Source organism: Eschrichtius robustus, chromosome 15, assembly GCF_028021215.1.
Source record: "Eschrichtius robustus isolate mEscRob2 chromosome 15, mEscRob2.pri, whole genome shotgun sequence".
NCBI lineage: Eukaryota > Metazoa > Chordata > Mammalia > Artiodactyla > Eschrichtiidae > Eschrichtius > Eschrichtius robustus.
In genome coordinates, this window is record NC_090838.1 from 82,004,285 (window position 1) to 82,019,625 (window position 15,341).

At 35.5% G+C, this 15,341-nt stretch overlaps 1 protein-coding gene across 2 annotated transcripts in view; it reads right to left on the reverse strand.

Moving 5' to 3' along the window:
* Positions 1–15,341, reverse strand: part of LOC137777301 (E3 ubiquitin-protein ligase RNF103) — a 119,206-nt gene that overhangs the window by 32,304 nt on the left and 71,561 nt on the right. For both annotated transcript variants that reach the window (XM_068564103.1, XM_068564100.1), the window contains one exon: positions 11,394–11,454. In XM_068564103.1, coding sequence (XP_068420204.1) covers positions 11,394–11,454 — 61 coding nt within the window. The remainder of the gene's footprint in view (positions 1–11,393; positions 11,455–15,341) is intronic.

Consider the following 15,341-nt stretch of genomic DNA (forward strand, 5'->3'; position numbering starts at 1 on the left):
ACCACCAAACCAGCTCTACAACAAATGCTAAAGGAACTTCTCTAAGTAGGAAACTCAAGAGAAGAAAAGCACCTCCAGAAACAAACCCAAAACAATTAAGAATATGATAACAGGAACATACATATCAATAATTACCTTAAATGTGAATGGATTAAATGCTCCAACCAAAAGACACAGGCTCACTGAATGGATACAAAAACAAGACCCATATATATGCTGTCTACAAGAGACCCACTTCAGAACTAGGGGAACATATAGACTGAAAGTGATGGAAAAAGATATCCATGCAAATGGGATGGAAAAAGATATTCCATGCAAATGGAAATCAAAAGAAAGCTGCAATAGCAATACTCATATCAGATAAAACAGAATTTAAAATAAAGAATGTTACAGGAGACAAGGAAGGACACTACATAATGATCAAGGGATCAATCCAAGAAGAAGATACAACAATCATAAATATATATGCACCCAACATAGGAGCACCTCAATACACAAGGCAAATGCTAACAGCTATAAGAGGGAATCAAAAGTAACACAATAATAGTGGGGGACTTTAACACCTCACTTACACCAATGGACAGATCATCCAGACAGAAAAATAAGGAAACAAAAGCTTTAAATGACATAACAGACCAAACAGATTTAATTGATATTTATAGGACATTCCATCCGAAAACAGCATGTGTTTCTGACCACAACGCTATGAGATTAGAAATAAATTGCAGGGAAAAAAACGTAAAACACACAAACACATGGAGGCTAAACAATACGTTACTAAATAACCAAGAGATCACTGAAGAAATCAAAGAGGAAATCAAAAAATACCTAAAGACAAATGACAATGAAAACACGACGATCCAAAACCTATGGGATGCAGCAAAAGCAGTTCTAAGAGGGAAGTTTATAGCTATACAAGCCTACCTAAAGAAACAAGAAAAATCTCAAGTAAACAATCTAACCTTACACCTAAAGGAACTAGAGAAAGAAAAACAAACAAAACCCAAAGTTAGCAGAAGGAAAGAAATCATAAAGATCAGAGCAGAAATAAATGAAATACAAACAAAGAAAACAATAGCAAAGATCAATAAAACTAAAAGCTGGTTCTTTGAAAAGATAAAACTGATAAGCCATTAGCCAGACTCATCAAGAAAAAGAGGGAGAGGACTCAAATCAATAAAATTAGAAATGAAAAAGGAGAAGTTACAACGGACACTGCAGAAATACAAAGCATCCTAAGAGACTACTACAAGCAACTCTATGCCGATAAAATGGACAACCTGGAAGAAAGGGACAAATTCTTAAGAAGGTATAACCTTCCAAGACTGAACCAGGAAGAAACAGAAAATATGAACAGACCAATCACAAGTAATGAAATTGAAACTGTGATTAAAAATCTTCCAACAAACAAAAGTCCAGGACCAGATGGCTTCACAGGTGAATTCTATCAAACATTTAGAGAAGAGCTAACACTCAACCTTCCCAAACTCTTCCAAAAAATTGCAGAGGAAGGAACACTCCCAAACTCATTCTATGAGGCCACCATCACCCTGATCCCAAAACCAGACAAAGATACTACAAAAAAAGAAAATTACAGACCGATATCACTGATGAACACAGATGCAAAAATCCTCAAAATACTAGCAAACAGAATCCAACAACACATTAATTGGATCATACACCATGATCAAGTGGGATTTATCCCAGGGATGCAAGGATTCTTCAATATACACAAATCAATCAATGTGATACACCATATTAACAAACTGAAGAATAAAAACCATATGATCATCTCAATAGATGCAGAGGAAGCTTTTGACAAAATTCAACACCCATTTATGATAAAAACTCTCCAGAAAGTGGGCATAGAGGGAACCTACCTCAACATAATAAAGGCCATATATGACAAACCCACAGCAAACATCATTCTCAACGGTGAAAAACTGGAAGCATTTCCTCTAAGATCAGGAACGAGACAAGGATGTCCACTCTCATCACTATTATTCAACATAGTTTTGGAAGTCCTAGCCACGGCAATCAGAGAAGAAAAAGAAATAAAAGGAATACAAATTGGAAAATAAGAAGTAAAACTGTCACTGTTTGCAGATGACATGACACTATACATAGAGCATCCTAAAGATGCCACCAGAAAACTACTAGAGCTAATCAATGAATTTGGTAAAGTTGCAGGATACAAAATTAATGCACAGAAATCTCTTGCATTCCTATACACTAATGATGAAAAATCTGAAAGAGAAACTATGGAAACACTCCCATTTACCACTGCAACAAAAAGAATAAAATACCTAGGAATAAACCTACCTAGGGAAACAAAAGACCTGTATGCAGAAAACTATAAGACATTGATGAAAGAAATTAAAGATGATACCAACAGATGGAGAGATATACCATGTTCTTGGACTGGAAGAATCAATATTGTGAAAATGACTATATTACTCAAAGCAATCTACAGATTCAATGCAACCCATATCAAATTACCAATGTCATTTTTTACGGAACTAGAACAAATCATCTTAAAATTTGTATGGAGACACAAAAGACCCCGAATAGCCAAAGCAGTCTTGAGGGAAAAAAACGCAGCTGGAGGAATCAGACTCCCTGACTTCAGACTATACTACAAAGCTACAGTAATCAAGACAATATGGTACTGGCACAAAAACAGAAACATAGATCAGTGGAACAAGATAGAAAGCCCAGAGATAAACCCACGCAGCTATGGTCAACTAATCTATGACAAAGGAGGCAAAGATATACAATGGAGAAAAGACAGTCTCTTCAATAAGTGGTGCTGGGAAAACTGGACAGCTACATGTAAAAGAATAAAATTAGAACACTCCGTAACACCACACACAAAAATAAACTCAAAATGGATTAGAGACCTAAATGTTAAGACCAGAGACTATGAAACTCTTAGAGGAAAACATAGGAGGAACACTCTTTGACATAAATCACAGCAAGATCTTTTTTGATCCACCTCCTAGAGTAATGGAAATAAAAACAAAAATAAACAAATGGGACCTAATGAAACTTCAAAGCTTTTGCACAGCAAAGGAAACCATAAACAAGACGAAAAGAGAACCCTCAGAATGGGAGAAAATACTTGCAAATGAATCAACGGACAAAGGATTAATCTCCAAAATATATAAACAGCTCACTCAGCTCAATATTAAAGAAACAAACAACCCAATCCAAAAATGGGCAGAAGACCTAAATAGACATTTCTCCAAAGAAGACACACAGATGGTCAAGAGGCACATGAAAAGATGCTCAACATCACTAATTATTAGAGAAATGCAAATCAAAACTACAATGAGGTATCACCTCAAACCAGTTAGAATGGGCATCATAAGAACATCTACAAACAACAAATGCTGGAGAGGGTGTGGAGAAAAGGAAACCCTCTTCCACTGTTGGTGGGAATGTAAATTGATACAGCCACTATGGAGAACAGTATGGAGGTTCCTTAAAAAACTAAAAATAGATTTACCATATGATCCAGCAATCCCACTACTGGGCGTATACCCAGGGAAAACGATAATTCAAAAAGACACGTGCACCTCAATGTTCATTGCAGCACTATTTACAATAGCCAGGTCATGGAAGCAACCTAAATGCCCATCGACCGATGAATGGATAAAGAAGTTGTGGTACATTTATACAATGGAATATTACTCCGCCATAAAAAGGAACGAAATTGAGTCATTTGTTGAGACGTGGATGGATCTAGAGACTGTCATACAGAGTGAAGTAAGTCAGAAAGAGAAAAACAAATATTGTATATTAACGCATGTATGTGGAATCTAGAAAAATGGTACAGATGAGCCGGTTTGCAGGGCAGAAGTTGAGACACAGATGTAGAGAACAGACATATGGACACCAAGGGGGGAAAACTGTGGTGGGGTGGGGATGGTGGTGTGCTGAATTGGGCAATTGAGATTGACATGTATACACTGATGTGTATAAAATTGATGACTATAAGAACCTGCAGTATAAAAAAACAAACAAAACAACTAATACTAAACTTTCATTGGGTTATTTGTATGGAAATATGTTAATATAAATGTTTCAGACATTACATGAAATTTCTAAAAAAAGAAACAAGAAAAATCTCAAATAAACAATCTAACCTTACACCTAAAGGAACTAGGGAAAGAAGAACAAAAAATCCCCAAAGTTAGTAGAAGGAAAGAAATCGAGATCAGAGCAGAAATAAATGGAATAGAAACAAAGAAAACAATAGCAAAGATCAATAAAACTAAAAGCTGGTTCTTTGAAAAGATAAACAAAATTGATAAACCTTTAGCCACACTCATCAAGAAAAAGAGGGAGAGGACTCAAATCAATAAAATTAGAAATGAAAAAGGAGAAGTTACAACGGACACTGCAGAAATACAAAGCATAAGAGTCTACTACAAGCAACTCTTGCCAATAAAGTGGACAACCTGGAAGAAATGGACAAATTCTTAGAAATGTATAACCTTCCAAGACTGAACCATGAAGAAATAGAAAATATGAACTGACTAATCACAAGTAATGAAATTGAAACTGTGACTTAAAATCTTCCAACAAAGAAAATTCCAGGACCAGATGGCTTCCCAGGTAAATGCTATCAAACATTTAGAGAAGACCTAACACCCATCCTTCTCAAACTCTTCTAAAAAAACTGCAAAGGAAGAAACACTCCCAAACTCATTCTACGAGGCTACCATCACCCTGATACCAAAACCAGACAAAGACACTACAAAAAGAGGAAATTACAGACCAATATCACTGATGAATATACATGCAAAAATCCTCAACAAAATACTAGCAAACAGAATCCAACAACACATTAAATGGATCATACACCATGATCAAGTGGGATTTATCCCAGGGATGCAAGGATTCTTCAATATACACAAATCAATCAATGTGATACACCATATTAACAAATTGAAGAATAAAAACCATACGGTCATTTCAATAGATGCAGGAAAAGCTTTTGACAAAATTCAACCCCCATTTATGAAAAAAACTCTCCAGAGAGTGGGCATAGAGGGAACCTACCTCAACATAACAAAGGCCATATATGACAAACCCACAGCAAACATCATTCTCAATGGTGACAAACTAAAAGTATTTCCTCTAAGATCAGGAACAAGACAAGGATGTCCACTCTCATCACTATTATTCAACATAGTTTTGGAGGTCCTAGCCATGGCAATCAGGGAATAAAAAGAAATAAAAGGAATACAAATTGAAAAAGAAGAAGTAAAACTGTCACTGCCTGCAGATGACATGACACTATACATAGAGCATCCTAAAGATGCCACCAGAAAACTACTAGAGCTAATCAATGAATTTGGTAAAGCTGAAGGATACAAAATTAATGCACAGAAATCTCTTGCATTCCTATACACTAACAATGAAAGATCCGAAAGAGAAATTAAGGAAACACTCCCATTTACCACTGCAACAAAAAGAATAAAATACCTAGGAATAAACCTACCTAGGGAAACAAAAGATCTGTATGCAGAAAACTATAAGACACTGATGAAAGAAATTAAAGATGATACAAACAGATGGAGAGATATACCATGTTCTTGGATTGGAAGAATCAATATTGTGAAAATGACGATATTACTCAAAGCAATCTACAGATTCAATGCAATCCATATCAAATTACCAATGTCATTTTTTACAGAATTTGAACAAAAAATCCTAAAATTTGTATGGAGACACAAAAGACCCCCAATAGCCAAAGCAATCTTGAGGGAAAAAAACAGACCTGGAGGAATCAGTCTCCCTGACTTCAGACTATACTACAAAGCTACAGTAAGCAAGACAATATGGTACTGGCACAAAAACAGAAATATAGATCAATGGAACAGGATAGAAAGTCCAGAGATAAACCCATGCACCTATGGTCAACTAATCTATGACAAAGGAGGCAAGGATATACAATGGAGAAAAGACAGTCTCTTCAATAAGTGGGGCTGTGAAAACTGGACAGCTCCATGGAAAAGAATGAAATTAGAACATTCCCTAACACCACACAGAAAAATAAACTCAAAATGGATTAAAGACCTAAATGTAAAACCGGACAGTATAAAACTCTTAGCGGAAAACAAAGGAAGAACACTCTTTGACATAAATCACAGCAAGATCTTCTTCGACCCACCTCCCAGAGTAATGGAAATAAAAACAAAAATAAACAAGTGGGACCTAATGAAACTTCAAAGCTTTTGCACAGCAAAGGAAACCATAAACAAGACGAAAAGAGAACCCTCAGAATGGGAGAAAATATTTGCAAACGAATCAACGGACAAAGGATCAATCTCCAAAATATATAAACAGCTCATGCAGCTCAATATGAGAAAAACAAACAACCCAATTCCAAAATGGGTAGAAGATCTAAATAGACATTTCTCCAAAGAAGACACACAGATGGTCAAGAGGCACATGAAAAGATGCTCAACATCACTAATTACTAGAGAAATGCAAATGAAAACTACAATGAGGTATCACATCACACCAGTTAGAATGGGCATCATAAGAACATCTACAAACAACAAATGCTGGAGAGGGTGTGGAGAAAAGGAAACCCTCTTGCACTGTTGGTGGGAATGTAAATTGATACAGCCACTATGGAGAACAGTATGGAGGTTCCTTAAAAACCTAAAAATAGAATTACCATATGACCCAGCAATCCCACTACTGGGCATATACCCACAGAAAACTGTAATTCAAAGAGACACATGCACCCCAATATTCATTGCAGCACTATTTACAATAGCCAGGTCATGGAAGCAACCTAAATGTCCATTGACAGATGAATGGATAAAGAAGATGTGGTACATATATACAATGGAATATTACTCAGCCATAACAAGGAATGAAACTGGGTCATTTCTAGAGATGTGGATGGACCTAGAGACTGTCATAGAGTGAAGTAAGTCAGAAAGAGAAAAACAAATATCGTATATTAACACATATATGTGGAATCTAGAAAAATGGTACTGATGAACCGGTTTGTAAGGCAGAAATAGAGACACAGATGTAGAGAACAAACGTATGGACACCAAGAGGTGAAAGCGGTGGGTGGGGTGGTGGTGTGATGAATTGGGAGATTGGGATTGACATATACACTAATATGTATAAAATAGGTAACTAATAAGAACGTGCTGTATAAAAATAAATAAAATAAAATTCAAATCAAAGAGTAAATAAAGCTGTGTAATCTAAAGAAAACAAACAAACAAAAACACAAAAACCAAATGAAAGACTTTGAAAGTGTTTCAGTGGTAAACCTTCATATGCAAGTAACATTTAAAGCAATCACATTATTTCAAAGTTGTACTTTGTCTAAAGTAACCCCCACCCTCCTTTTTTGGTAACGCCATCAATGTAGTAAATTGTCTACTATATGCCAAGTACTGTCCTAAACATTTTACATACATTCACAGATTTAATTGTCAGTACAGTTCTGTTAGATTCAAAGAATTTTAATAGGGACAGGTGGCTAATTGATAGCAGTGATGGTTTAAATCTGGTAGTGTAAGGACTCCAAAACCAACTATTATTTTTCTGATATCATGTTAGTTAGTTAGTTAACTAATAAATTGCTATGAATGAGAAATAACAGGAAACATGAGGAGAAAGACAGAGCTTGAAGATCATTTAACCAGATAAGTGAGCTATGGATGTGAGAAGGTATACAATAAGCAAAGCACAAAACAGGAATAAACAAGGTTTGTGAGACACTAACTGAATTTATGTGGTTTCTAAAGATGATATTAATCAACTGTTTGTGCTATTACTGTCATACTGCTTAGTTCTACCTATGTTTTATGCCCCACATTATTATTTTTACTTTAAACAGTCAATAATTATTAAAAAGAAACTTTTAAAAGAGAAAAACATTATATTTATTTACATACTTATAATTTCCAGCATGCTTCATTCCTCTGGGTAAATCCAAATTTGTATCTGGTATGATTTTCCTTCAGCTTACAACTTCCTTTAACATTTCTCGTACTGTACACCTACTGGCAACAAATTCTCTTGGCTTTTGTATACAAGTATCTTTACTTCACCTTTGAATGCTGTTTTCGTTGGGCACAGAATTCTAGAATAATGTGGGGATTTTTCTTTTATCATATCAAAGATGTTTTGGTTCGTATTGTTTCTGATAATAAAATTTTAATCATTACCCTTTCCTCAGACTGTTTTATCTCTTTATTGTTACCTTTCAGAAATTTGATTATGATACATCCTGGCAAGGTTTTCTTTGTGTTTATCCTGTTTGAAATTGGAGTTCCTTGGATTTGTGGGTTTACAGTTTTCATCAGCTATTATATCATGTGATCGTTTCTGGACTCTCTTCCTTCTGAGACTCAAATTACATGTTGGATCATTTGCCTTTTTTTTTTTTTTTTTTTTTTTTTTTTTACTTTTTTCTCTCAGTACTGCAGTTTGGATAGTTTGTATTACTATCTTTGATTTCACTGATCTTGTTTTCTGTAGTGTATAATCTGCTTGTTCAACCCATTCAGTGAAGCTTTCATTTTACTTCACTTCATTCTAGATCTTTCATCTAAGTTCTACTTTGTTTTCAATATCTTCTATTTACCTCTTCATTATGTTCATGTTTTCCTTTGAAACATATGTTCATTATGTTTTCCTCTAAATCCCTCAACATATTTATAATAGCTGTTTAAAATCCCTGTCTGCTTATTCATTTGATCATCTATTTTTTTTCTGGGTCTATTTATATTTCCTGATTTTTCTCTTGATTTTGGGTCACACTTTCCTAGTAACTTTTCATTGGATGTTGAACACTCTAAATGTTTCATTTTTGGGTATCTGCAATTTTGGTAGTTCAGCTTTAAAGAGCTTTAAAGAATGTTCAGCTTTATTTTGGTTGTTCAGCTTTCAAGACTTATTTTAATTTTTATTTATTTTTATTTTTTTAAATTAATTTTTATTGGAGTATAGTTGCTTTACAATGTTGTGTTAGTTTCTACTGTACAACAAAGTGAATCAGCTCTCTCTCTCCCTCTCTCTCTCTCTCTCTCTCTCTCTCTCTCTATATATATATATATATATATATATCCACTCTTTTTTGGATTTCCTTCCCATTTAGGTCACCACAGAGCATTGAGCAGAGTTCCTGTGCTATACAGTAGCAGATTTGTTTTTAAGCTTTGTTGGTGTGGGCTTATGGTAGCCTTTAAGCTAGGGCTACTTTCACCTTAACACTAAGGCATGACCCTTCTGCAGTCTCTATTGAATGCCCCAGATATTCAACAAAGTCTCTTTACTGTGTCTGGTCAGAACTCTACCATCTCTCAATCCTCTGTTAACTCTGGGAATTGTTTAGCTTATAGCCTCCTCCTGGTAGTTGTTCTGTCCCCAGTAACTGTTCTTTGCCTAGCCTCCTAAAATCTCATTCTAAGTATGCACAACTTAATAGTCAGCTAAAGACTCAATGGGACCCCGTGCGGATATTTACAGCTTTTTCTTTGGATATTGCTCTTGTTCTGATACTCTGCCCCACAAGTTCCAGCCACTGCAGCCTCCCTGAACCCTAGTCTCTTTCTCAACTCGGTGAGAACACCACACTCTGCTTGGAATCTGCTTCCACATGCTATGACCCAGAAAGTCTCCCTAGGCAGAAAATGAGGACCATATTAGGGCTCTCTCCTTTTGTTTCCCTTTTCTCACTGATCAAAATCCTGCACTGACAGTTATCCAATGTTTGAAAACAGATGTTTCACAGCTTTTGTCCAGTTTTTTCTTTATTTACAATGGAGTGCAAGTTCAAATCCATAACCATTACTCCATCATGGCTATGAATGTAATTCCCCTCTGTAATTATTTTTTATTTATTTACTTTTGGAATATCTTATTTACAAGTATTTTTTCCATTTTTATTTTTTAATTCAAGTATAGTTGCTGTACAATATTATATAAGTTACAGATGTACAACATAGTGATTCACAATTTGTAAAGGCTTTACTTCATTTAGTTATTATAAAATATTGGCTATATTCCCCATGTTGTACAATATATCCTTGTAGCTTATTTTATACCTAATAGTTTGTACCTTTTACTTCCCTACCCCTATATTGCTATTCTAATTCTTTTTTAAAAGGAGTGATATTGTGATACCTCTGTTATTAATTTTTCTCCAATCATGAAAGTGTTAAAAATCATAAAAGTTTTAAATGTTACTTTGCAAGTCACCTTAGTTTTAAGTAGTACTCAACAATAATCAGCTTTATTTAGAAACATATTTTGCTCAATTTACAGCCATGCTAAGATAAAACTGTAGTGAAAATGGAACTGCATTCCTTACATACAATTTATTTAATTTGAATTCCACAAAACCATTTCTTTGTAAGTAGGAAGAGATTTTACTTTTTTTTTAAAATGGCTTAAAACAACAAAAATTTATTCTTTAATTGTGGTGATCAGAAGTCTAAAATCAGGACTTCCCGGGTGGTCCAGCAGTTGGGACTCCACGCTCCCAAAGCAGGGGGCCCGGATTCGATCCCTGGTCGGGGAACTAGACCCCATATGCCGCAAACTAAGAGCCCGCATGCCACGACTAAAAGATCCTGCATGCGGCAACGAAGATCCTGTGTGCCGCAACTAAGACCCGGCACAGCCCAATAAATATTAAAAAACAAAAACAAAAAAGTCTAAAAGCCAGGTGTTGGAAGGGCTGCGTTTCTTCTGGAAGCTTCAGGGAAGAATCCATTTCCTTGTCTTTTCTAGTTTCTAGAGGTCAACTGCATTCCTTAGCTTGTGTCTTCTTCCTCCATCTTCAAAGCATAGCACTCTAACATCTGGTTCTGTGGTCACATCTCCTTTTCTCTCACTTTTTCTCAACATACTGCCTCCCTCTTATAAGGACTCTTATAAGCCCACCCAGATAGCCCAGGATTAACCTCCCCACCTCAAGATCCTTAATTTAATCAAATCTGCAAGTTCCCTTTTGCAATGTAAGGTAACATATTCACAGGTTCTGGGAATTAGGACGTGGACATCTTTGGGAGGCCATTATTCTGTCTACCACAGAATGTGAGCGCCTGCTTTGTTTCCAACAGTAACCTGGACTCTAGGAAATCAGAGATGAATGAATATGGCCTTTTCCCCTTGAATAGCTCAATTCCAGGCTGGAGGAAAGATTTTAGTTCTTATCAAATGTGAAGATTTTTGAGTTGATTATATCTTGTTTTTCTTACTAAAATTAGAAAGCAAATAATTAGGGCAGCCATAAATAATTAATATAAACTATGTTTTATAGCTGTAGATACAGTTTACTTTTATGAACTAATGCAAAATACACCAAGATAAAGAATAGGAGATGTAAAATAATAATTTACCTCTTATTTGCCTGTCAACAACTCTCATTTCCTTTCTTATCTTCAATGACCATTCATTGACCTGGGAAAAATTTTACAAAAGGAATTATAAGTCAATACCCCCAATTCACCACATTTTAAAGAATTTTATATTAATTCTACATTTATTCCTGACACAAGCTAGAAATAATACAAACCTATTTTGAAAGAAACAGCCTTAGAGCCAAATTCTTTTTTTTAGTTTCTTCTCTGGACAAATTCTGGGTTTTTTTCCATCTTTTTATTCACAGTACATAGAAGTCTCAAACTATTCAAAGATTCCTATCTGAAGGCAGTATGAAGCACTTTATACAAGCTCTCCAAGAAAGTTCAGTACCCTGCAGGTATATAAAAATTTTTCATGAGGTACCATGGGCATAGAAAGGTTTTATGGGCATCAGAAGATTTTCAATTTCTATACATAATATTTTTAAAAAACTGCTCTGCCTGTGTGATAAGAATTCACCTTTTCCTTCTCCCCTTTAACAATTACACTTTTTCATTTTACAAAAGAAATATATTCCTCTAACCTATGTGTCTCTTCTTACCATGATAGGTTTCCCTGAGAGGCAAAAACCTCTGAAGCACTAAACATAGGGCCAACTAGAAATACTGCTATAGGTGTTGAAAAAGTAGTGAATGACTCTAATGGCTCTAATGATTACCAAATTCTTATGCATTTCTTTCTAATTCTTCAGTTTCAAAAATGAAGGAAAATCTGAGTTATCAGCTGATAAATCATTAAAACTAAATTTTACATTTAATCAATTATTGCTTTTTGGCATATGACACAGAAGTTCAAAAAACTAAGTGACACTGACACAGAAAAATCCTTTCCACTACCATCTACTTATTTATATTAACAATGTTTCTCATCATTTGAGTCTAATAAAACATAAAATAGGGCTTTCTCCTAGTTGAGGTGCCTCATGATGAGGCTGTCTTCTCTACATCACAGCCATGCCATCCAAGGACCCTCTGCAGTTGGCGCAGGCCTTCAGACACAAGAAGATGACCACAGCCATGGCACACTGGCTCCTTAGGTGAATGGGTTACCCCCAGAGATGATCCAACCATGCACAGCTACAATACAGCTACAATACAAGTTACTGGTACCAGTTCTGCTTCTGGACAAGGAGCAATTTGCTGGCATGGACCTCGGTGTCTGTGTGAAGGGTGGTGGTCACGCAGCCCAGCTTTTGCAATCCACCAGTCCACCTCCAAAGACCTGGTGATCTTACTATCAGAAATATGTGGATAGGCTTCCAAAAAGATCAAAGACATCCTCATCCTGTACGACTGGACATTGCTAGTAGCCGCAAATTCAAACATTTGGAGACCCTGGTGTCTGCAATTACTACCAGAAATCCTACCAATAAGCCCATCATGAGGATCAGGGTTCACCTTTATAATAAACAATGGCTGTGGGATTTAAGGTAAAAAGTAATAAAACAGGAATGGAATTGATGCTAACCCTTTAGCATTCATCCATGAATACATGAACTAAATGGCATTAAAATATTCATATCCTTAAGATGTATTTAATGACTTTAAAATCATTATTTAACAAAATCTGTAAAATATTTATTATTCATCAACTCTAATAACTCCACCCAGATGAAATATTAAAGCACTTAAAACTGTATGGTTATACAATTTTAAAAGTTAACGTTAGGTTTAAATATATATATTTTAAGTGAAATTCACATAACTATACTTAGCCATTTTAAAAATAAATTTCATTTATTTATTTATTTTATTTTTAAATTTTGGTTGCTTTGGGTCTTCATTGCTGTGTGCAGGCTTTCTCTAGTTGTGGCGAGCGGGGGCTACTCTTTGTTGCGGTGTGCGGGCTTCTCATTGTGGTGGCTTCTCTTGTTGCGGAGCATGGGCTCTAGGCACAAGGGCTTCAGTAGCTGTGGCATGCAGGCTCAGCAGTTGTGGCACATGGGCTCTAGAGCGCAGGCTCAGTAGTTGTGGCACATGGGCTTAGTTGCTCCGCAGCATGTGGCATCTTCCTGGACCAGGGCTTGAATCCGTGTCCCCTGCATTGGCAGGCGGATTCTTAACCACTGCACCACCAGGGAAGCCCTACTTAGCCATTTTAAAATGTACAATTCAGTGGCATTTAGTGCCTTTACAATGTTGTACAATCACCAACTCCCTATAGTCTCAGAAATTTTTCAATATGTCAGAAGAACACACTATAACCTATAAATAATCTTCCCCTATGACCATCCTCCCTCCCACTCCCTGGCAACAACTAATTTGCTTTTATGTCTTTTGATATGCTTATTTTAGATATTTAATAGAAAAGAAATCATATAATATATGGCCTTTTGTGTCTGGCTTCTTTCATTTAGTATAGTGGTTTTGAGGTTCATCTATGTTGTACCATGTATCAACATTTTTTATGGCTGAATAATATTACATTGAGTGTACATACAACACAAATTGCTTATCCATTCACCCAGTGATGGACATTTGGGTTGCTTCCATGTTCTGGTTACTGTGAATAGTGCTGCTATGAACATCTGTATACAAGTATTTGTTTGAGTACCTATTTTCAATTCTTTTGGGTATAAACCTAGGAGTGGAATTGCTGGGTCATATGACAGTTCTATTTTATATTTTTGAGGAACTCCAAAACTTTTTTTCAAAGGGGCTTCACCATTTTACATTCCCACAAGCAATGTACAAGTGTTCCTATTTCTCCACATCCTTATCAACACTTGTTATCTTCCAATTTTTTGATTATAGCCAATCTGTTGGACCTGTTGAAAGAGCATCTCATTATGATTTTGATTTGCATTTCCTTAATGACCAATGAAGTTGAATATCTTTTCATGTGTTTTTTGGCCATTTGTATATCTCCTTTGGAGAAATGTCTATTGATGTCTTCTATCCATTCAGCTGTCTTTTTATTGTTAAGTTATATGAATACTTTATATATTCTGATAGTAAACCCTTATCAGATATATAATTTGCAAATATTTTCTCCCATTCCATAGGTTATCTTTTCACTTCCTTGATAATATCCCTTTGATACACAAAAGCTTTTAATTTTAATGAATTCCAATTTGTCTTTTTTTTCTTCTGTTGCTTGTGCTTTTGGTGTTATAGCAAAAGAATCCATTTCTAGATATGAGGTCATGAAGACTTACCTTTATGTATTTTCTGAGTTTTATAGTTTTAGGTCAAAGACTTTAATTTCGGTCTTTGATCCAAGTTAATTTCTGTATATGGAGTGAGGCAGGGGCCCAGCTTCGTTCCTTTACATGTGGATATCCACTTGTCACAGACCTTGTTGAAGAGACTATCTTTCTCTCACTGAATGATCTTGGCACCCTTATAGAAAATCAACTGGCCACAGATGTATGGGTTTACTTCTGGGATCTCAATCCTATTCCATTGACTGATCTATACATCTATCCTTATGCTAATACCACAGTTTTAGTTACTATAGCTTTACAGTAAGTTTTGGAATCATGAACTGCGGGTCCTCCAAATTTGTTTTTCTTTCTCAGTATGGTTTTGGCTATTTGGAACCTGTTGTATTCCATATGAATTTGAGGCTCAACTCTTCCATTTCTGCAAGAAAGGCATTTGGAGTTTTGACAGGCACTGCACTGAATCTGCAGATCACTTTGGTGGTACGGCCATCTTAACAACATTAAGTCTTGCAATCCATAAACTTGGAATTTCTTCCTGTAATTTTTTGTAGTTTTCAGTGTACAAATGTACTGTTTCCTTGGTTAAATTTATCCCTCAGTATTTTATCGTTTTGGATGCTACTGTAAATGAAATTTTAAAATTCCCCTTTTAGATTTTTCATTGCTAATGTAAAAAACACAACTGATTTTTTAAATATTTACCTTGAAATCTGCAACTCTGTTGAATTCACTTATAACTAATTTTCTGGTGCATGAG